This window comes from Anolis carolinensis, chromosome 1 (assembly GCF_035594765.1).
Source record: "Anolis carolinensis isolate JA03-04 chromosome 1, rAnoCar3.1.pri, whole genome shotgun sequence".
NCBI lineage: Eukaryota > Metazoa > Chordata > Lepidosauria > Squamata > Dactyloidae > Anolis > Anolis carolinensis.
Genome location: NC_085841.1, coordinates 102,467,837 through 102,492,154, shown reverse-complemented (window position 1 = coordinate 102,492,154; position 24,318 = coordinate 102,467,837). Strand labels below are relative to the sequence as shown.

General features: G+C 39.2%; 4 protein-coding genes across 10 annotated transcripts in view; 2 read left to right on the top strand and 2 right to left on the bottom strand.

Annotated features, from left to right (window-relative positions):
- crybg1 (crystallin beta-gamma domain containing 1) overlaps positions 1-3,442 on the top strand; it is a 144,529-nt gene extending 141,087 nt beyond the window's left edge. For all 5 annotated transcript variants that reach the window (XM_062980142.1, XM_062980145.1, XM_062980148.1 and 2 more), the window contains one exon: positions 1,346-3,442. In XM_062980142.1, the coding sequence (XP_062836212.1) occupies positions 1,346-1,434 (89 nt within the window). In that variant the 3' untranslated portion in view covers positions 1,435-3,442. The remainder of the gene's footprint in view (positions 1-1,345) is intronic.
- Positions 1-24,318, bottom strand: part of LOC134298835 (uncharacterized) — a 483,127-nt gene that overhangs the window by 213,435 nt on the left and 245,374 nt on the right. The window lies entirely within an intron of this gene.
- rtn4ip1 (reticulon 4 interacting protein 1) lies at positions 4,174-23,685 on the bottom strand. Of its 3 annotated transcripts, XR_010005911.1 has the most exons (10): positions 23,010-23,685; positions 19,990-20,141; positions 19,154-19,222; positions 18,025-18,149; positions 16,960-17,008; positions 15,095-15,231; positions 12,787-12,970; positions 12,584-12,676; positions 8,127-8,246; positions 4,174-4,303 (listed from the first exon to the last, which is right to left on the bottom strand). XR_010005911.1 is itself a non-coding variant. In XM_003215629.4 (9 exons), the coding sequence occupies exons 1-9, from the start codon at positions 23,314-23,316 to the stop codon at positions 4,187-4,189; spliced, it is 1,233 nt and encodes a 410-aa protein (XP_003215677.1). In that variant the 5' UTR covers positions 23,317-23,663; the 3' UTR covers positions 4,174-4,186. The 3 variants fall into 3 exon arrangements, 2 of the variants coding, with proteins under 2 accessions (XP_003215677.1, XP_062836246.1); XM_003215629.4 differs by lacking the exon at positions 8,127-8,246 and having other exon boundaries at positions 23,010-23,663; XM_062980176.1 differs by lacking the exons at positions 8,127-8,246; positions 19,154-19,222.
- The window catches only part of qrsl1 (glutaminyl-tRNA amidotransferase subunit QRSL1), a 33,382-nt gene continuing 32,719 nt past the window's right edge, over positions 23,656-24,318 (top strand). Inside the window, exon 1 of the mRNA XM_003215608.4 lies at positions 23,656-23,810. Coding sequence (XP_003215656.1) covers positions 23,787-23,810 — 24 coding nt within the window. The 5' untranslated portion in view covers positions 23,656-23,786. The remainder of the gene's footprint in view (positions 23,811-24,318) is intronic.

Below are 24,318 nucleotides of genomic sequence, written 5' to 3'. Positions count from 1 at the left end.
TTGGAGGTTGGGCATCTTCGAGGAACCACTGCGTGTCACAGGCTATTGGATCCCCCCTCCCCCAAACTGTATGAATAGACATCAATAGCACAAATAATTGTAAATCCTTTCTTCCCAGGAAATTTACTAGGTTTTATCTATCACTTATATCAAGGAACTCAATACATTTTTTGCCAGTTAATAAATATTTACTGAATAATATCCAGATATGCTAGGATATTAAAATCTCTGGTCTAATAAGAATATCATTTTGTTCCATGGTACTCTAAAAGTAAAATGGAAAGCATTAATCAGTTTGAGTGAGCCTTTAGAATAGATCATAAAGTGTTTGATGCCCTCTTGAGGATACAATAAATTACTACAGTAACAGCATGAATCATGTATCTACATTGAACCCGATTAGATGGGTACAGGACTGCAGCCTTATGAAACCAATACGTGTAACCACAAAAATAATTTTGTTATCTTGAGTTTCCCCCTCTCCCCTCCAAAATGAAGTTATATAGTTACTAGGTGCAATGAAAATTATCAAAATAAAATTTATATTAAACTAGATCTATTTCCAGGCTGTTGCTAACAAACACTCATTCTCAAGCTTCTCAAAGGGCAATATGGTATACATGCTAGAATATTATTTGTATAAACTGTCATAAGGAGCCCCGGTGGCGAAGTGCGTTAAAGCACTGAGCTGGAGACCGAAAGGTCCCAGGTTCAAACCCCAGGAGCGGCGTGAGCGGCCGCTGTTAGCTCCAGCTCCTGCCAACCTAGCAGTTCAAAAACATGCCAATGTGAGTAGATCAATAGGCACCGCTCTGGCGGGAAGGTAACGGTGCTCCATGTAGTCATGCCGGCCACATGACCTTGGAGGTGTCTACAGACAACGCCGGCTCTTTGGCTTAGAAATGGAGATGAGCACCAACCCCCAGAGTCAGACATGACTGGACTTAACGTCAGGGGAAACCTTTATCTTTACCTTTAAACTGTCATAGCAATATTCTGCTTAAAGTAGAAGCATGATTTCTGTTAATAACCAGGAATCCCCATTCATACTATTGCCTATAAAGCTGTTTTTTTTAAATCCTTGGGAGACATTTCATTTTTGTACATAGTGATTAGCCTCTCTTGTGTATAATTTGCAGCATCACAAATGTGGGCATCAGATGCAACCACTTCAAAGCAGATGCTAAAACAGATAGGATCAAGAACACTGCCATATATAAAGGAAACAAATGTAAGAATGAAAAAGAGGCAGCACCTGAAATGTTAAATATAGCCCAGTAGTGCACGGTAACTGTTTTTGCATCCCAAATTCTATATTAAACAATTAACTTTTTTATTATTCTAGGAGGAAAACACTATGATCAAAACCACCTCATTGTCAGTTCAACCAGTGAAGATAAACCAACACAGTACTGGGAACCACTGGTCATCTAAAAAAAAAGTTAAAATTCAGAAGTTCAAGACTGAAGGGATAGTAGAAGAGAGGCAAAGAATAGGATGTTTGACTTTGAGAAACCGCAATGACAGAATTAAACATATTGTATGGTAGCGATGCACTCTCCAGGCCTTCACCCTGACATGGCTCCACTGTACAAACAGAAAAGCAAAGCTACATTGCTGGTCCCACTGCCTTTGTCAGACACCTTGCACCCATCCTCACCACACCTGCAGCTACCATACAGATGTACAAATGTATGTGCAGACTCCCCATACAATTTACAGCTCTTAAATTTGATGTAAAGCCAGGATGCTTCTGAGGGCTCACCACTTCTAAATTTCTCTCAGCATATGGAGAGAGGGACAGGTCACGCACCAAGACTAGCTCTCTCCTTCAAGGAAGTGGAAATGTTTGAAGGTGAATGGTTCTGTCAGCCTTCAATCTAGTTACGTGTACATTCTGACTACTAACCCTCCCTCTGAAGGTCTGTACTTTCTTCATTGCAAAATTTGAAATGCATCACCAATAGTTACTTTACAACTATTATAAATTACTAAATTATTTCCAAAAAATAGTTTTAATGTCTTTTTGCTCTATGCTGAAGTTTTTTGCACTGGTATGTGTCTATTGAAAACTCAAGTATTTCAACAGTATGTAAAATAACAAACTGTTTACCCATAAAAAGCAATTTAGAACATATCAGGTGATTAAAATAAAAGGAAAATACAGCATTATAACTAAATGTAATAGGATAAGTGTATGTATTAAAGAGTGATAGTTTGTGAACAACAGAAAACCAGAAATATATAAACCAGAAATGTTGCTGCCAACTGAAATTTCAGGTGTTCAGCAGAATGTATTACATATCGGCTCAGCTGCCTCCCCTTACATAGCTTACAAGCATTGTCTTTAAGTGGCAAACTTTTTTCATATTTTAATTCTTCCACTTTTAAAGAAAATTAAATAGTAATGTGTAACAACATTTATGAATTTTAAAACTGAGATAGGGGAATGCTTTACTCTTCTCAAGAACTATCCCAAATTATTGCTTTACAACTTCATTTGTTCTGAAGTCTCCCAGTTGAAACTCACTACCTGCATTTGTACATTATGTTTTATACTTGTGATTTTTTTCCTCAGTTACTTCAGTGTTAAGTTTTTTTGTGGTGTCTGCATACAGCATTTTCATTAAAATTCCAGTTTTATTTTGCTTGACATCCTTCTCTGCTGCTTGCATTCATGCTGAAGAAAATGGGTGCCGCTCTGTGCCACGAGCAAACAGCATTGCTGATTTTGAAATGCCTGTAATCATACCAAGGGTCTGTGTTGATAAATCTGTAATTATTCTGAATTATACTATATAATGCCATATTTGTTGCTGACATGTAATGCCAAGGGTATTTAGTGAACTACACACCCTAAACAAATAGGGAAAAATCCAGTAATCTCAGCAATCACAAGCTATAAACTAGAAATGTGAATATAGTTTTTGCATTCTACTAGTAAGTCCAGAGTAAAATGAAAGATTCCAGCAGAAACGCGTTATAAAAAATATTTTCTCCACAATTCTCTGATTCTATTTTCCAGTATGAAGATTATTATTTAGTAAAGTTACTGTGTTTTTAATGTTCCTATGTAAGCCACTTATTGATAGTTACTACTTGCTGAAGTGCTCAGTCCTATGTCTTGAAAATGTTTTAGCAGTTCTGCACTGACTTATATGGACCACTGTACTTTCTACATTTTGTCATTGCTTATTAAGAAACTAGTACTCTCCATATAAGTGTTCCAGTTTTTTCCTTATCATTCTAATCTATTGTACAAACGTTTGCAGCAATTTTCATTACAGTTTCTTTTTCTGGTTCCTTTTAAAAAAATGCTGCTGATTCTTTTGGTACAGAAAATATTTTTGGTTTTAAGGTGTTGTTCTCAATAGCAAGCATTTTTATGTCCAAACTGTTGTATAAACACACGTATTTTACAAATAAAAATTACTTGGACAAACGTGTTTCATTTTGCTTTTAAGGCTCAGGTTTCTTACATAATGTCTTGGAAGTAGGAAGAAACCAGGAAGAACAAGGTGGTGATGATCTTATGAACCACTGTCACCAGAGGAAATTGGAGTCTCCTTTGAAGCATTACATGGCACAACATGAAACACAGATCAATAATTACGAGTTGCAGGGCTGCCACAACTATACATTTCAATGGCCTTTTCTGTCATTACAGAGCAAGTGTCAGCACATTTTTGGGTGCCTGACATTATTGCTTAAACTTGGAATTGAATTGCCATCAATAAATGAAAAAGGATACATTCACCATGGTTTCTCCAAAAATGTGTCCATGGATGCATTAGCTCCCAATGATGGTGCCCTTAATAGCTTTAAAACATTGGGTATTAACATTTGTTTTTTGAAAAGTGCCAAAATATTGAACCACACACAACTATAGTACAATACACCTGCTCTCCCTTTTTCATTTAAAATGTAAGACAAAAATATTTAAAGTACTCATTGTAAGTTCATTTAAGCTAGTGGAACATCCAAATCAGACTACTGTTGAAAATGATGGTAGCAAATGCACCTTTTTTTATTTGCACAACTAAAATATTAAACCTTTCCAGATAACATCTGCATGTTGCTAAAATAACACCTTTAGTACACTACAGGTCCAAGGTACCGAAAAGTTATTTACACTGCCCAAACAAGGTGAAGAAATTTCACAGAAGTCAAGTGTACAAACCAGTAATTATTTTTTATTAGTTACACTGATTACTGTTTTTCCTCGTGCATGCCCTTCTTCCAACTTCTGGAAGGCCTTGGGAACATCAGAAAATGAGAAAACTTGATCAATAACTGGATGTATCTACAAATGAAGAAAAATACTGTTAGAATTGATTTTATTGACAACAGTACAAATTTGTCCCTCTGATAACAAAGTTTTCAAAATGCTTTCAGAATGTCTGCAATTAGGCAGTAATTGTCTGCCTCATATATACTATGATGTAACCTCCAAGTATTTGCCTAAGAAAAACCTATGAAATTCGTGATGTTACTATTAAGTTGCCAGGTGATTTAAAGGTGCATACATGCAAAACTGAAAAACATTGTAAATATTCTCAAAGCAGCGTTTCCATCAAGGTCCTCACTTATACAAACTCTGGCCCAAGTGGATGGGCATACCCCCAAGACTGGCTTAAAGCATGTCCCTCTCTTGCTATTTGTGGATGATGCAGCCCTACTATCCCTCTCTCATGTGGGATTAAAAAGACTCCATAGTTTTGTTGACTTCTGTGAGACAAATGATTTCCAGGTGAACTATGATAAAACCAAGTTCTTGGTTTCTGGGGAAAGCAACAAAAAGCAAGTCTGGAAGGTAAAGGGCCACTATATTGAGCAAGTAAAAATGTCAAATACCTAGGGCTTTGGTTTAATAACAACTTGTCTTGGTCCACTCATTTTAAATACACACTGGCCCGGGCCCAATCTAGTACCAGTGCTATCAGGAGGTTCTATCACTTCAGGGGCAACCAATATACCAGCCCTGCAAGTCTTCCAAGCAAAGGTGAGAGCACAAATACTCCATGGAGCTCCTATTTGGCTAACCCCTAATAACAGTGCCATTAGATAATTTCATTCAAAATTTCTGCATTCTGTACGCAGCTTTATGTCTAGAATCTGGCCAATACTCCATAGAGGCCACTACCAGGAATTAAGATCAAGCTTGTTACTGCAAGTTATAGATTTTATGAAACATCCAACAGAGTCAGACAAAGTAATTATGCTTTTAAACTCTCCAGATTTTAACTGTTGCCTCACAGTGGCAAAGTTTCTGAATGAAGTCTGCAAATTGAATGTATGACAAACGCGAAGTTTTCTATTTTATAATGTACACTATCTTGTATATATGCCAATAAAAGCTTATTGGATTGAAAAAAATTATACAAACTCTAGTTTCTTAACTAATTAAATTAAATGATCTTGATAAAATTATATTTATAAATTATGGGACATATGCCATTTTTTCTCCAAGAGCATGGGATAGCCTACATGCTTTAGCTAACCCATAGTCAAGCAGTCTTGGGGCACTGCTAGGCCTTAGGTCATGGAGTTCCAACACTGGATGCATTTACTAGGACCTCGGGTATATTCTTATCAGGCTGAGTGATCATTAGTGGAAACGAGTTTTCAAGTGGAATATAGATGGAGAGCAAAGAGATATAACTTCCACACCATTTGGCCATTAAACATAGAAAAAACATTGTCATTGTGTCAAAATTAATCAGCTGAATTTCTCCAGGTACACTCAACAGGTATCAAGAGAACAACATTCTGGAGGGGTATATTTGGCTTCCTTAAATTTTGTTCCTGTCACCTTGACCTCTGGCACATACAAAAAAAAAATAATACATAGTGCAGGACTTCCTTGTTTCTCTCTTTAAATCATCTTCAGCGTGTATCTACAGGTACCTTTAAGTAGCAGCACTAGGAGCCTTCTCTCTAAAAGCACCCTTAGTTTTATGGACTTTGCAGAAAAGTTATAAATCCCTCCCCTGTAGAGAGACATGTTCAAGGACTTCGAGACAAAAGTGTCAAAACCTGATTCACCAGGTCTTAAGTTTCACAATTCTCCTCTTTTCTCTAGATCAGGATCAGAAAACATATAGCCCTCTATAATATCTGCCCGCAGCTCCCTTGGTCTTTCACCCTGATTACCATGACTAAGGCCTGCTCTATTTCTCTCCCAGAATTTTCACCCTTTGCTCCTTGCTCCACATACACAGTATGCTTCACCCCTCCTTCCAAAGGATGCCCATAAAACATGCCCAATAATGCTTGTTTAGAATACTGGGGTTTATGAAGCAATTAGGCTTTGAAATGGGGGATTTTTCAGGAGAATGGCAGCAAGCAGTAGCCTCCTCTCCCCAATCACTCAGTGGTGAAGAAAGGGGTGGTGAATAATGTCTGCCTTTGATCCATACCAAATGCAGAATGATGACATCATTTAATCTACATCTGTTTATGAGGACACAGCCAAATGCATCTTCAGCCTTCCCCACTCCACTCCACCAGCCACTGAATTACCATAGGAATGGAGGGAAGGATGTCACAGTAAAATCGTGCATCAATGGTAGAGAGAGAGAGAGGGAGGGAGGGAGGGAGAGAGAGAGGGAGGGAGGGAGGGAGGGAGGGAGGGAGGGAGGGAGAGAGAGAGAGAGAGGGGGGGGGGAGGGAGGGAGGAGAGAGAGAGAGAGAGAGAGAGAGAGAGAGAGAGAGAGAGAGGGGGGGGACTTTGGTCATTTTGAAGGGAGGAAGTTAGTACCAACATCTGACAAATGACAAAAAGAACAACATACATAGGATGTACACTTGCATATGTCACAAACAGGATGCTGGAGACTGTGTGCGATAATCAAGCACATGGGAACCTCGCTTTCCATAGTCAGTGTGAAAGAACCTTCTATGTCCACACACCAGTCTAGGCTCCATTTTGTACAAGAGAACTGCTTGCAACATACATCATGAGGCAAGAAAGGCTCCATAAGAGCCTTCTGTGTGCAGCTGTTGACATTCGGTTTCATTGTGTGTGTGGATACTTGCCTCTATATGCAAGTTTCACCCAAGCGGCAAAGCTTTCAGGACTAACAATACCTCTGCCACCCAAACTGTCTATAAGTCTTCAGTCTCCAAACAAACTCCATAAATTAACTTAATCCTTTACATTTTATCTCAGAAGAAACAAGACATTCACTCTTCAGAAATAATAAAGCTAAAATGCAAATACTGGCCAAGAAGGTAAACATATGTCTTTCCTTGGTGAAGACCACACTGCCACACAACACAAGAGTAGTACACTGTGCATGTAAAAAATTAAAAATAGGTAGTATTTCCTAGGATAAATCCATAGGGGGCACACTTTCACTATTCTATGAAACCTACAGTACCGTTTATGAAGGCAATTTAACTTGAAATCGTAAGATCTAAATGTTATGAGGCTGCCACTAAACGCACAAACCCAGCTATACTATTGCAGACCACAGTCTGACGGCATCATTGGCCCTCAGCAATGAAGGGAAGCGGCATGAATGCTAAAACTGATGATCCCAGCAATCTGGCATATTAAACACTTTATCTGGCCGGCTGATCCAGACTCATTGTTTCAATAAATCTGAAAAGAGCTGACCATGTACCCAGTACAATATGCCATTCAGTGTTTACTGCAAACAACCTGACAAAGACAAATATTTCTTCCTGTGCTCATAGCTGGTCAAGTCAGCAAATGGTGACATGACAGTAAGTGGAGATTAAACCAGACAATGAAAACACTTATCTGTTTACAACTACGCATCAGCCCCATGGCCAAAGAACAGTTGTTTGTTCAGAGATGAGAGACTAAAATGATGACTTTTGTGCAGAAAAAGGATTACATGCACCAATACAGAACTGCTAGTCTGAAAGAATAAACCCATACTGAGCCCGGGGTCTCATCAGACATGTCTTTCAGCTTTCCACTCCTGATAGCAGCAACTTCTAAACTAATATCCAATATACCAATAGCAAACTCTGTTTTCTGAGTTGGATGTTTTTTGTAGCAAAATCCAAACAGAAAAAGCAGTCTCATCCATATACAAAAAGCAGGTAACACTCAGGGCTGTCAGAAGTACCAAAGTACCAAAAGCAAAACACACCTTTTGAAGAAGAAGCCTTAGAAGAGAAACCAAGAAGAGCTCCACAAGGACTGAGCATATTCTCCAACGAGGGCATGCTTATTGACCAACTTCTGAGAGGATATTCAGAGAAACAGAAATCTGGTGGTGAAGGGGAAGGAAATGGAGCATTCGGGAAGAGGGCAGGGAAACCAAGGATTATGAACAATAATATGGAATACTACAGCTTAGTACCAGGAATGTTCCATATTTCAGATTTCAGAACGCTTACATATATACAATAGAGATGGAAGTCAAGTCTAAACACAGAGTTCGTTTCTGTTTCTTTTTCTTTCTTTCTTTTCCGTGTCAGGAGCAACCTGAGTAACTTCTGGTGTGAGAGAATTGGCCGTCTGCAAGGATGTTGCCCAGGGGACGCCCGTATGTTTTTGATGTTTTTACCATTTGTGGGAGGCTTCTCTCATGTCCCCGCATGGAGCTGGAGCTGATAGAGGGAGCTCATCTGTGCACTCAATGCATAGCCTGAAGGCCATTTTACACACAATATTTTAAACGATTTTGTGCATGAAACCAAGTTTGTGTACACTGAACCATCAGAAAGCAAAGGTGTCAGTAATCTCAACCACCCAAGAGAACAATTCGGATTTTGAAGTACAAGGATTTCAATTTCCAGATAAGGAATATTCAACCTGTATAACATTTTGTTGTGGGCCTCAATTGTATATATTGATAGCTAAGCCAACTGCTATGTTGACTATATAAACAAAAGGATCTTTTAGCACCTTAGAGCCTGAGAGAATATAGTCTTTCAGTCTCTAAGGTGTTGCAGAATCCCTTCGCATACTTCAGACTTACATTTTTTTAAATTCTAGGGAAACAAGACAATGGTAAAAATGCTTCACAAGGTAAAGAGGGCAGCAGAAAGTAAACAATCTACCCTTTCCTTATAAAATTAAACACAGCTGGACTTTATTTTGTACTTTGGGGGGAGGGGGGACAGTCCACTTCCCACATTCTTCCCACTATAAAAACACAGGTTTATGAAATCAACAGTCCACATTTCCCTCAGTAGCAGAATCTAATCCTTTCAGACTGTGGCCCACAGCATGGAAATTAATGTGAGAGGCAACCAGCCCCTCAAACTGGGAAGGCTCTGTTCTCCAGAGCACAGGTAACAGGAGGGCAGTAGAGACTGTTGGTCAAGGCCTTCCTGACTGCTCACTACTTGTTTTATTTTTATTTGACCAGTGTTGTGTGAACCCTGAATGAATAAGTGGCAGCAACTGATATCACAGCTGGATTTGGTATGGTTCCATTATCCAAGCAGAACCCAAAAGGCGGTGCTAGACAGAGGATTGTCAATTTTACAGGGGGAGAGGGGTGGAAGGAGTAAAATCATTTCCCCGTTTTCCTGTTATTCCCCCCGCCCATGTTGTCCTCGTGTGTGTGTGTGTGTGGGGGGGGGGGATAACCAGAGGAAACAGAGAAAATGATTTTCCTCCTTCAACTCCCCCTTCCCCATAAAATGGACTATACTTATCTATCTAGGTCCCCTTTTGGAGTCCACCCAGATAATATAATAGTACCCTGTAATTTTTATGCTACTTGTAGTTGAGAGGAATCTTTCTTTTTATAAAGTAGGACACTTCATTCCACTTTGCCTTAATGGGCATCACTTCCTGCCTGGCTTGGTGTCCTCCACATTTATTACTCCTCTGAGAGTCAAACTGCAACGACTGTCCCTTTCCCAGATCCCTAAAGTCAGCACCTGATGCACACTGAAACTCAATGCTGGGACGAGCTGACGGTAGCAAAAAATATACTAAGCATGCCATCTGCTCACTGCACAAAGTACAATGTAGCTTATAAAAGTGCCTGTTTGCTATACTATACAACACAAAATGTCCCAATTCCAGAAGGAACCACTGCTTTCAATGGACATCACTGTCTATCAGAATGGGGGAAGCTCACAACAAAGAGCAGCTGCCTCATCTCTCAATGCATCCACAATTTACCATCCTAAATACTCTGCGCAGAGGGTACATTGCACTGAGTGATGTTTGGGAATATCAGAGAATTAAACAGGGTTTCCACCATCCACAGGCTGCAAGGCATGATGGTCTGATGTCAAATGTGTTATTCTTTAAGGCAGGGCTGTGGAGTCAACGGAAATGTACCAATTCAGACATCAAAATAAAAACTTAAGACTATAACTATACACAGTACATATATAATCTTGTTTTACCTTCTCAAAATTATTGAATGTTTAAGTCTGTTGTATATTTAATTTGACACAGGTGAAGGAATGTTTTCTTGTCAAGGATTAATAAAATAAATAATTATATTTATTTTCTATCAATTTAAGTAGCCTGATTATTTATGTGGTGGTCATGAACTGCCTTATGCTACCATTTTAATACAGTATATTTGTAATCACTCATTAATATACATTTGTCATTTATTAAGGAGTAAGTGTTGAAAAGTAGAAAAACAGAAGGGCTGAACTTGATGGTCTGACATTCAACTACAGAGCCCCGCTTTTAAGGTGTCACGAGACTCTTTGACTAATATTAGAGTCTGGAGGATAGTTTTGGTGCTGCCCTATTTAATTGGCATTTTTCTCAAGTATGACTTTAACAATGTACATAGACAAAATGGAACAGAGTACTTGCATCTAAAGGAAAACAGGAACAGATCAGGATTGTGTACAGATATCATTCTATGAGATCTATCCTAAAGGAAGAAACACAAAAGCTTCGACTGTAAGACTTGCCCTCTGTAAAGAAAGAGCTAAAACGTAAACAAACAATTCTAACCTCTTTGCTAATCTTGTGACAAAAGAAATCTCAGGCCATCCACAAACACACTAAGAATGTTCTCAATAGTACAAGCTTCACCTGTTCAGAGTTTTACGCAGATGTCATACCCTTCAACTATTGACTATACAAAGGCAGCTCAAGGTACTTCCCAGCATAAAGTAAATTTCCCAGCCCTGTCAAATGACTGCACAACGGTGCTTCTGGGTTCACTATAACTAATTGGGATGTTTCTGCATTGCCTAATAAAGGCCATTAGCATCAAATGAAGCAGTATTTTGCTATTGCTAGGAATATTTGATTGTCAAATGGAAACGTATGTTAGAGGAACAGGAAGTTCAGTTCTACTCTGCCCATGGAGCCAAAAACCCTGTAGATACTGTAAATACAGTGGGCTACTAATATTAGTTGGTAACAACCCCCTTACATACCAAAATTCAAGTCCTATTATATACAGTACAATGGCGCCCTTTATATAAAACAGCAAAATCAAGGTTTGCTTCTTGGATTTTTTAAAACATATTTTCAAGCCATCGATGGCTGAATCTGGGAATACGGAATCAATGGATATGGACAGCTAACTCTGTGTATGTGTGTGTGTGTAAATAAATCAATAAAATATGTTATTTATTTATTTATTTATTTATTTATTTATTTATTCACAGCATTTATATTCTGCCTTTCTCACCCTGAAGGGGACTCAGGGCAGATCACTTTATACACACACAGGGCAAACATTCAATGCCCGAGACATAGAACCGAGACAGAGATAGACAGACGCAGAGGCAATTTAACCTTCTCCTGAGGGGATGTTCGATTCTGGCCACAGGGGAGCAGCTGCTTCATAATCTACTCTGACCGCACTTCCCCATTCCAACGTTGTAAATTTGTTAAATTTGCCTCCCCACTTTTTATAAGTGGTACCTTATCTCCTACTTGATAGATGCAACTATCTTTCGGGTTGCTAGGTCAGCCATGAGCAGGGGCTATTTTTTTTTAATTGATGGATGCTCACCCCACCACGGACCGGTCTCGAACTCATGACTTCCTGGTCAGAGTGATTTATTGCATCAGGCTGCTTTACCAGCCTGCTGATGTCATATCAAAGAGGCCTTGCTTTCCAGGAAATCCCTGCTCTGAATTGTGCCTCTGGTATGATTACATTTCTTGTCCTCATTTTCAAGTCCAGCAGAGATTGTAACACTGGCTTATTTTATAGGAATGCAGGAACTGCCATTAAATAATGCATAAGAAACACTGTGAGCACTTTTAAAACACTATACTGATCTTAAGAACTACCATTCTTTATAGTAGTTCTTAAGATCTAGTGGTATTAATCACCACAGATGTAAAGAGACTGAAAAGCGGAGATAACAATATTCTCCTTTTCTAAACCCTTCTGTGTAGCAGCTTCTGTAATGCTGTGTTTCCTTTCTGTTCACAGATTTTAGCGAATTATGGGCCAACAGAGGACTACAATCCTTGTGTCTGTGTCTCCTTGGAAGCTGATGGGCTACGTTGAAAATAAACACACACACCACAAAGGAAATCCAAAATGGCAACTGAATAGCCAACTCCTTATCTACCCAAAAATGTTCAGATCAAAGCGGCTGATGTTTCAGCAGGCAATTGTAAGTAAAATCATTAGCAATTCAGACATACCTTTCCTATATTAACAAGATCAGTGATTTCATCCAGATAAGGACCACTTGGTGTGAAAAAGGCCCACCGGTAATGGATTCCTTTACAAAGATGCTATATTGAAAAACAAATACACATAAAGAGTGGTCAAAACTTGATAAAAAGAATCAGAAATTGCAGGTATACACAAACAAAGCTTTAAAAGAGATTTAACTTAAAAATACCTTTATAGTTTTCCCACCAATGGTCACTCCAGTCTGTAGCATGCCATCAGCTACCCCAAGCCTATCCACGTTCACAAGGAAGGGCGTTACCAATGAGACATATGTGGCCCCTGACCACTTCTTAAGGAGATCAGGAGCCCACTTTTCAGTGGATCCACCAATATTATCTAGAATGAAATCAAACCTAGAGAAAGAACGGTGCACAAAAACACACTGAAAAGAAATATAGGCAAGTAAGCAAAACTAACTGGATGTACAGAAAAATACGGTAATGTAACATCCAAAATTCATTTTAATTTTAAAATGCCTCATATAATGCTTATACTGTAGGCGAACGTTGCTGATAGAACAATAAGGCACCCTAGATTATGGATTGAAACCAGCTCATGGCTGCCAAAGAAACTGGTGTGTAAAAACAACGTAGGCCTGCAAGTCAAAGTCAACATGCTATATGGAACTATTAAAAATGACTAACATCACCTTTATGGACATCAGACAGGTGTCATATGGATATCATTCACACCTTTGAATGTGTGAGGCATTGCTGAGAAGAGCTCCCACACAATAGCACTGAGGGCATGACTTTCTAGCCTGATGTGCTTCCCTCAGGACTACTGACAATGAAGCTCATGAAAAGGACTATACTGCTGAGGGCATCTCTTTTCACTCAATTTTGATGATTCCCTAGAAAAGGGTAACTGGTGTATTATTTGCCCCTTTAAATTATGGAAGGAACAAGAAATGGACCTGCAAGAGAGTCCTAGCTCTAGGTGTTCACTAAGTGACAGTGACATTTGGGTCAATAGAGGAATTGTTAGCTATTGTATACTCAGTTAACTTCCCTTCCTCCCCACAAAATGAAAGATCTGGAATCTGACCCATACCATGCCAAGTGCAATGTTCCAAATCACCTTCTGGCTCCACAAGTGGCCCAGACAGAACTAGTGGTAATGGGTGAACATAGTTATCCGCCCAGCATAAAGGTAGTGAGAAGAGAGCAATTTCATGGTCTAACATGGCAATTCCTGCTGGATTTGAAAATGAGGTCATTGCACACAGGGGTTGCTGGTCAGGCAAACCTTGGGGGTGGCTGCATGACTCGGGGGGGCAAGGTGAGGGACTGTGGTTTGTCCATGACCCCTAAAAAGGCTTCCCAATGTGACAAAGCTTCGCTTTCCAGAAGCCCAGCAGTTCTTCCTGCTCCTGCCCACCTCCAAGTGCCAAAATAATGTCTGTAATGTTCCCATTGGTGCAAGCATGGGTATAAGGCTTGCTTTAGTGCTATGGGAATTGCAGCAACTCCAAACAGGTGAGATAGCAATCACTATGAATGTCAAGGGAAATGTAATCTGGTGTGTGTACTGGTTGGTAGCTCTAGTTTGTCCTTCCTTTCTATGATGCAACATGTGAGCTGAACTCAAGCAAGTGTAATGAGCCAGGACTGAGTGAATTTTAATTAAGGGGGGTGTGGGGGTTAGGCTCCCTTCTCCATTCCTTTGTGTACTTCAGTAATCCTCCCACATTGTTACTAGGCACTATCTAAAGTAGAGATTGTTTGTTGTTTTGAAGTTCACAAACAAGAGAAGACTAATGAGTGACATGGATACTATGAAATATCTAACAAACTGCATCCAGTTCATGCTGATACTGCTCATGCATCACATTTCACATGTCAATCACAATAGCAATGAAAAAAATATTTAGAAGATATCCCCCACCCCACCTCCACAGTAAACAAATACTGTATTCAAAATGGCTGGGCATGTAAAATACTCTCCTTCTCCATACACAAAGTATAAGATTTCAAAAAGACTTGCTCTATGATTAGCAAGTTTTTTAAAAATAATGTCAGAAGCAACTTGAGAACATACTGCAGGTCGCTTCTGGTGAGAATTGGCCGTCTACAGAGATATTGCCCAGGGGACACCTGGATGTGTTACCATCATGCTGGGAGGCTTCTTAATGTCCCCGCAAGCTAGAGCTGACAGATGGGAGCTCATGGATTCGAACCAGCAACCTTCAGGTCAGCAACCTTAAGGTCAGCAGTTCCGCCAGCACAATGGTTTATCCCATTGCGCAACTGTGACTCTAGTCACTTAGCAAGTGACTAGAAAGGATACATGCAGGCATTTTATATTGCATGTACATCCACCTTAACAGTCATTTTATGTTCATTAAGAGTCTCATAGTACCAGTGCAACAGAATAAGAGACAGGTAACTAGTTTAAACACACACAGAAAGTTAAACCCAATTTGGATTTTAAAATGTTGCCAAGTGGAGCCATAATGTAACCACAGCAATACATACGCTGGTAACATTTTCAACTGCTTTTCCATACTCCCAGATTTATAATCAATCACTTCATCAGCTCCAAGGTGTTTCACCAATTCACTGGCATCCTGAGAACAAACAGCTGTCACATGAGCATCCCAGGCTTTCACTAACTGGGGAAAAGAAACATATAAAAAAAGTCAGAAAGCAATTAATCAGATGTTCTATGCAACTATTCATTTCATATTTGGATTGTATTTGTACAATCTCACCTTAAGCCATCTGGAATCCCACTCATGGGGGAAATGTGGCACACAAATAATAAATATACCAGTAATTTTTGTTTGGGTTTGGCATTAATGGGAATATTTAAATGTGGAAGAATCATGCTGTAGTTTGTAACATTTCATCACCATGAGCAGGAAGAGAACTTTCTGGGATCTTTGAACACGGAGGTTCCATATAAATTCTAATAGGTCTGTTCCTCCATGAATTTCTAATCTTTTCTTCAAAGTCATCTGAGCCAGAAATTAACTGTATGGCTCCCAGAACATTTCTAAGCTCACTTCACAATGGACAACAAGCTACCCGACAGGTGGATGTCCACGCCATAATATCCTCTTTTATCTTTTATTTCAGAGTCCAAACTATGGCAGGTGGCCCCTGGAGAAAGTGCCTTCTTAGAAATATCACTCTCACTGTACCATACTTTTCCTAGAGATCTGTCTTGCACACTTATTCTGCATTGTTTTGGGATCAGCCTCTCACAAGCCTTTTTATTCAAGTTAGTCTGTTTCATCTTGGCTGGATCTTTTTTATTGCTATTTTGGCAATTTTCATATGTCTGGTGCTTCTAGGATTTTACCATTTTCAATTTTCAATGGGTAAATGTATTTTTAATTTGTAAATTTTTAATTTTTAATTATCATCTTCAAATTGAAATAGTATGGATGGACATAGTAAAAAGTTATTATATAAAAAGCTAAGTCACCAAAGAACAAAATAATAAATGAAAAAACAAGGTGTGCATGCTAGTTTTCCCTCAAATCCAATATTGAAGTAATCTTTCCCTATATACACAACTTTCCCTATATACACATCTTTCCCTACACACATAAAAAAATTGGGATCTGATGGGGGAGCCCTCCAGAGAGACCATACAGTAAGGGTATTTTCAGCTGTGGCATCCTGATTGTGAAGTGTTCTGTATTTGGAAGCCCATTTGCTGTCCACATTGCTTTCATTTCTACAAGCAAAACACAGCCTTTGGGACTTAATTAGATTTACTTAAAATATCTATGGATATAGTTTTACATGTTAAATCTTTTAAATGTGCTTTAAGCTAAATTGCTTAATATGATTTACTGTAGTGGAATTACACTACACATTATATTATTTTAATCTGCCTAAATTTATTTTGCTCATACATTGCACTAAATCTCATGATGTTATAAATGTTTTGATAATTAACTAAGAAATTAATATATTTTCAAAGCCAGACAAGCTTTCCTGTACAATTTAGTTTTGATACATATCAGAAGTTTGCATCTTAAGTACTGTATACTAAATGTACATGGAATCTTTCTAAATGTAGGTCCATTCAGTTAGTAACTTTTACTTCAAGTCAGTAAGATAATGTAATAATATCATTGGCAGCTCATGAGCCAAGCAGAAAGGGTTGATTTCCACCCATGCCCTGATTTGGACCATTGGCCACTGGTAGTGACTTGGCTAATGGAATTGTATGACTAAAGTGAAAGCTTCATGCGTCACAATTCATTGTAAAATCACAAACATGGCAACTACTACCACCCCTTACTAATATACAACATGTTTTCCTTTTGCTACATGTTTCTGCACATTTTTCATTCCCACAAGTTTCAGCACATTGGTCAGGATACCTGTATTGCAAAGGTTCCTACTCCACCAGAGGCACCAAAGATTAATACTCTAAGAAATGAAAACAATTACAAGTCATTAGTAGGTAAGCACTCCTATCTTTCTATATTCCAACACTGAAAATAAATGAAGCTGGTGACATTTATGTTGTCCAAGTTTACTTCTCAATAGTCCTATTTTATACAAGACAAGGCTAGAGTAGAAATGTATCAAACCAAAATGCTAGAGCAAGATGGCATCATCTGAACACTGAAATATAAGGTAAGACTAATGTTTTAATGTAATAAAAATTACATATTTCAATGTAATAAAATTCTTTAAGTATAGAGTGAGCAACTGCCATCTTATCCTCAAACCAAATATACTCTTTGCTTTTCTATATGAAATACAACTAAAATATTAGTCTGGTGATATAGAAAAAAGCTTGCTTCAGACAAGTACCTCATCTACCTTAAAATATCCAAAGATATGTGCTAAGAGCATAGCAAAATACTAGGAGAGTTAAAAAAAGACAAAAGTTTACTGCATAAGTTTGAATTTTTACTGTAATAGGTTTCAACACTCTATCATTCTTATAAAACTGGAGTAACACAGTTTTGTTGCACCTGAAGCTAACTGCGGAAGAAATTCTCAGTAAAAGGCATCTTTATGCTACCAGCAAAAAAAAAATCAAAAAAAAAAACCCAACAACAACAGGCAGATGAAAGTACTGTAGTATCTAAAAGCAAACCAAAGATCATTTTTAAATTTCATGTCTTTCTTGGTCAAGAGAGGAACAAGTCAGCCTTCCTCCACCTGAAGACACATGGTTAAGAATAAGGAACCTGCATATTGTTAACATTAACATACTGTCCAAAAAGTATTTGTGTCAATAAAGTAAGCTCACAGTATAATCCTAGAGTGGTTGAAAAAGGCAAGGTGAACAAACTTCACAAAGTCTAATAAATTTCATAGAGCACAAACATTACCCACAGACATTTATATAACAGAAACTTCACATCTTGAGAAAGAGAAAGTAGGTCTATCATTCCTTAAGTGAGGCTCCAGTGTCACATTTGGCTACTTACCTTTTATTGCTACAATTATCTTTATTTAGTCTTCCAACTTGGTTCACTGCAGACCATGCTGTTAAACCAACATAAGGCAGGGAAGCTGCCTGAACATGACTGAGACAACTTGGTTTTCTAGATACCTACACAAAACGCAAGAGACAGACATGCATCGAAGAAATGTAAAGAGCTGTATCTTATTCCTGGATGGAAATGACTTTCAATTTTCAACTGCTGAGGGAAATTAGAGAATTGTAAAAATTTTCCCATTTTCTACTGTGTATATTTTTGTGCACGCATGTAAAATGTCCTATAAGATGAGTTTGCGCATATTAACAATGCAGTGCTATTAAGATAAGGACACTCAAATGGTAAAATATGAGATTAAAGTCTGATTACATGTGGCAAGAAGAATTGCCAAGAAGTGACTGATCGTTTCCCTTTTACAATGTTGTAACACCAAAGTATGGAAACCTATTGCTGGCCTATGAAAGATGTAAATTCAATGCCATAATGTATCATATTGTAAAGAGCATAGTAAGGTACAGTAGAGTCTCGCTTATCCAACGTAAATGGGCCGGCAGAACGTTGGATAAGTGAATATGTTGGATAATAAGGAGAGATTAAGGAAAAGCCTATTAAACATCAAAAAGGTTGTGATTTTATAAATTAAGCATCAAAACATCATGTTATACAACAAATTTGACAGAAAAAGTAGTTCAATACGAAATAATTCTATGTTGTAATTACTGTATTTACAAATTTAGCACCAAAATATCACGATGTATTGAAAACATTGACTACAAAATGCGTTGGATAATCCAGAATGTTGGATAAGTGAGTGTTGGATAAGTGAGATTCTACTGTACTTCATATTTTCCAGCTAGAAGAATGAAAACATCTGCTAAATGCCTATTTCCATTTCTCTCCCTTTCAGAATTAAATGAAGATCTAAGGGCAGGAAAGAAAGAGAAATATTAAACTGTACAATATAGATTAAGGGAATAGCCATTGTGTGAATTATATGGTATTTCACCTGACTTAATATACAATGCTTATATTGTACACATTGAACACTTCTAACATATTGCCTTACTTTTGTGTACATGTTTATTTCAATTCATAAAAAGATGTTTTGTTTCATTACCTCATTTCCACTTGCTACAACAAACTCTGATAAAGTTCCTTGTTTCCAGGGTGGAATTGCTGCCCAGACCTAAAAACACAAAGAACTTTGGATTGTGTAAATATAATAGATTAGGTTAGGGTCCAGTAAAAAAAAAACTAGGTTAGGGTCCAGTAAAAACGCAGATCTGCAAATCTGAGTCAATGCAGATTAAACTGGATTAAATGGCAATGTAGACTCATATAATCAGTTCAATCTGCAATATATGAGTCTACACTAACCATATAATGCAGTTCAAACTGCATTGAATGGTAGTGTAGATGGGGCCTGGGAAAACTACAAAGATGTATGGAGTTTTACGGGACCTTTACCCTACTTGTACAAAATGTTCAGGCCCGGACTGTGGCGCAGGCTGGAAAGCAAGCCAGCTGCAACAAATCAACAAATCACTCTGGCCAAGAGGTCATGAGTTAGAGGCCAGCCCAGTGCCTGCGTCTTGTCTCTGTCTCTGTTCTATGTCATGGCATTGAATGTTTGCCTTTATGTGTGCAATGTGATCCGCCCTGAGTCCCCTTCGGGGTGAGAAGGGCGGAATATAAATGCTGTAAATAAAATAAATAAATTTTCTGATAATGGATGTATTTATTAAAGCCTTCCTTGGGGATAATTTTCTTACACTTAAGGATCAGCAAAAGATAAAAGTGACTTTTAAGATGTATAAGTACACTTTGCAAGCTCTAGCTTAAGTGGGAAAAACATGGCTAAAGCAACAAATTCGGTTTATTAGTACTGAGGTTAAACATCTCTAAAGCAATTCAAAATAGATCATGTCTCTTCAACCCACATTTTGACATTACCTCATCTCCAGGTTTGAAATAGGACACATTTAATCCACATTCCATCACAACCCCTGAAACATCGCGACCAAGTGTTAAAGGAAATTCACTTCCTGATGTTTTGATCCGCAATGGATCTCGCTTCAGCCTTAAAGCAGCAGCTCCATAACCACCTACCCAAAAACAAAACACAGAGGGTAGGCTTGTGGGCTTCTATTCAGATTTATAGACCATCATGAACTCCATGCCTTATCAATCTTTTATTTAGTCTCACAATCATCTAAAGAACTGGATCTCCATTACTCTTGTAACATGAATTGTTTGCCACTCTGAGTCTCAACTCAGGAGAAAAATGGGATAGAAATAAATAATTTAGTCTGAGAAACCCACTGATTTAGAGGTTCAACCATGGACCAAATCCCCCTGTTTGCTGTGTCTCTAATATGCCATGTTTATTTATATATTGGATTTGTGATCCCAATGTCATACCACAAAGGGCCTCCAGAGCAGCTCTAAGTAAAAGAGACCTTTATAGGGCAGGAATATAATGTTATGCATCTTATTTATAACTTGTTGGCAAGTAGTGAAGATTGAGGTTTTTGCAAAGTGAAAGTACTTGTCCTTGAATGCAGTTCATACCATATTTGTGTTTATATCTTCACAATGCTAGATTGTTTCATATTAGTCAACTTTTTGGCCACTGTTTTTGCCTCTTCTCAACAACACAAAACCATACAGTGATAAGACAGGCATGGGCAAACTTTGGCCCTCCAGGTGTTTGGGACTCCCACAATTCCTAATAGCCTACTGAAATTTGCCTGTCAGGTGATAAGATCATGGCACAGGAAATCCAAACACACTATATATTACAGGCTACTAGGGCCTGTATGGATTGCAGTTTTTCACATCGGTAATACAGATTTTATGAAGACTATGAAAAATCATATTCAACTTCACATCCATTGAACACAGAAAGATTATCATCCATAATATTTATATACAGTTTAGACATCCCTTATCCATAATTCATAAGTTTGTAATATTCCAGAACCCCAAACTGTCCACATGGGTGCCTGAGACAGTGATACCGTTGCTTTGTGATGAGTCAGTGTACACAAACTTTGTTTCATATACAAAATTATTACTGTATAAAATTACAGGTTATGTGCATAAAGTTATATGAAACAAGTGAATTTCATCCATAGACTTGAATTCCATCTCAAAGATACAGTATTCTCTCAGTTAACTGGCACACATGGGGGTTGGTAGATGTTCAATAAATGTAGTTTCTGGTTGCTTGAGAATTACTATTAAAATAGACCTAACTAATATTATACTCCCTGGGGGAGAAGAGCGGTATATTAATTAATTAATTAATTAAATACTATACCATATCATAAACTCTGTATTGGTTTGACATTAATACTGAAAAGCAAAACACACTTAATGTAATAATTGTACTGTATTATAAGGACAGTTGTGTTAAAACAGTATTATGTCTTCAATTTTTTTCTGGTTGCTTGAGAGTTCTTCTGTTAGGAATTGTGGGAGCTGAAGTCCAAAACATCTGAAGGGCCGAAGTTTGCTCATGCCTGGTCTACTGTATCTCAATATATATGTACAAGCAGTCCCCAAGTTAGAACAAGATAGGTTCTGTAGGTTTGTTCTAAAGTTGGATTTATATGCAAGTCGGAACAGGTGCATTTTTAAGTGTAACTCCAGCTATATATACACATACACATATGTATTTGCTTTGAATAGCATAGGAAAAGGTGAGCAACACCCCTGTGGTATTTGTTTTGCTGTCTGTGCCCCCATTCAAAATATTTCACCTCACTTTCTGTCCCTGTGATCATTGGATTTTGAAAAAGTTGGCTTGTTGCGGAAACAAGGATTGGTGATACAGCTTCAGTGGAGACACCTTTTCCTCATGGAAATTTTTTCAAATTTCTCTTCTGAAGGGAAGATTTCTTTCACTTCCTGTTGTTTCACCCTTGTTCATAGCTGAGTAATTTGTAAGTCAGGTGTTGGTAACTCGGGAACTGCCTGTATATGGAATGGCAACTATTCCAATAAAAAAAACCCAACCTGAAATCCAAAGACGTTTTGGTTCCAAGCATTTTGGATAAGAAACTCTCTTGGTTGCTGTGAGTATTCCGGGCTGTATGGCCATGTTCCAGAACATTCTCTCCTGACCTTTCATTCATATCTATGGCAGGCATCTTCAGAGGTTGTGAAGTCTGTTTGAAACTAGGCAAGTGAGGTTTATATATCTGTGGAATGTCCAGGTTGGGAGAAAGAACTATTGTACAGTTTTGCAATATTGTGTTTTACTGTTGTTGTTATTATTGTCTAAATCTGGCATTGAATTGCCATAGTTTGTAAGCCCTGAGTCTACCTTCTTCGAGGGTAAGAAAGGTGGGGTATAAGCACAGTAAATAAATAAACTGCCTGCCTGGGTGTGAATGTTGCAAATTGGCCACCTTGATTAGCATTGAATGCTCTTTCAGCTTCAAATTTGCAACATTCATTCTTACCTCAAAGCAGACAATACTTCTTTCTCTCACCCTTTCTCCCACAGATATATAAACCTCACTTGCACAGGGTTGCTGTGAGTCTTTCAGGCTGTATGGCCATGTTCCAGAAGTTTGTCTCCTGACGTTTCGCCCACACCTGTGGCAGGCATCCTCAGAGGTTGTGAGGATGTCTGCCACAGATGTGGGCGAAACGTCAGGAGACAAACTTCTGGAACATGGCCATATAGCCCGAAAGACTCACAGCAACCCAGTGATTCCAGCCATGAAAGCCTTTGACAATACTTTTCCAACAAAAAACACAACCTCTGAGGATGCCTGCCATAGATGTGGGTGAAACCTCAGGAGAGAAAGCTTTTGGAACATGGCCATACAGCACGGAAAACTCACAGCAACCTAGTGATTCCGGCCACGAAAGCCTTCCACAACACAAACTCTCACTGGCTCTCTCTACCAGCTATAGGAAAGCTGCCCATTAAACAGTAGAAGATGTATGGGAGCACTTACTTCTCATGCTAACGTCTATAGGGTTTAAGCTTGCAGCGTGGACTTTAATAATAACCTCATTGGGGAAGTGTATGATGGGGAACATCATGTTGCTGGTGAAGCGGAGGGCGTCGTTGTTCCCGTACCGGTCGATCACCCAGGAGGGCATGGTGGTCCAGCGTGGGCAGGAGGCGTGCAGGTGCCGGCCCAGAGGCTGCGGGCAAGGGCGTGGGCCTGTCCCTCTTCCAGGGAGGCAGGCAGCGCAGCCAGGCCGGGCCCAAAACAAGCCGAACACTTTCCTGCCCGCCGAGTGTCCTTTCGGCAACATCGTGAGGGCCAAAGGGGAGAGATTTTGTTCGCGAAGGCCACTCAAACGCACCCTTCCCCACAAATAAGAACTGAATCGGGATGTCTGTAGCTTTTCTAGCTTTGCTCCTTTTCCCTCAAGTGGGCATCTCTCACCATATTTTCAAGTATCAAAATGTATGATAAGAATAGGAAGGCAGAGAAAGAAGAGTTGCCTTCCTGTTGAATTTACTTTAAGCGACACTCTCCCCCCGAGTCTCCTTCAGACAAACTCTCTCTCTCACTTCCACGCGGGAGAACGATTTGCCACCGGGGCCAATAGCAACACAGCATCATTCCCTCCCTACAAGCCTGGAGCCAATCAGCGGCCCCGATGTTAGCATGCGCGCGTCAAGATGGCGGCGCCCATGAGCCTGTTCGGACACTATCGGGAGGCAGGGACGGGTGCCGAATAGGGCTTCGCGGAACGTTCCATCCGGCTCCGCAGGGAAGATGCTGCGCGCTTCGATCCGAGAGGTGAGGGAGGACACGCCGGTGGGCGGGACAAGATGTTGACCCCTCACTTTCATTGGCGGGAGCACCTTTCATTATGTTGTCGAAGGCTTTCATGGGCTCTATGGCCATGTTCCAGAAGTATTCTCTCCTGACGTTTCGCCAGCATCTATGGCAGGCATTCTCAGAGATTGTGTGGTCTGTTGGAAACTAGGCAAGTGGGGTTTATATATCTGTGGAATGCACGACAGGGTGGAAGAAAGAACTCTTGTCTGTTTGAGACAGGTGTGAGTGTTTCAGTTGGCCAGCTTCTTTAGCATTGAATAGCCTTTCAGGTTCAAGGCCTGGCTGCATACTGCCTGGGGGAGTCCTTTGTTGGGAGGTGTTAGCTGCCCCTGATTGATTCATGTTTGGAATTCCTGTTTTCTGAGTTTTCAGTCCTAATTAAGGTGGTCAATTGCAACATTCACACCTGCCTCAAACAGACAAGAGTTCTTTCTCCCACCCCGGACATTCCACAGATATATAAACC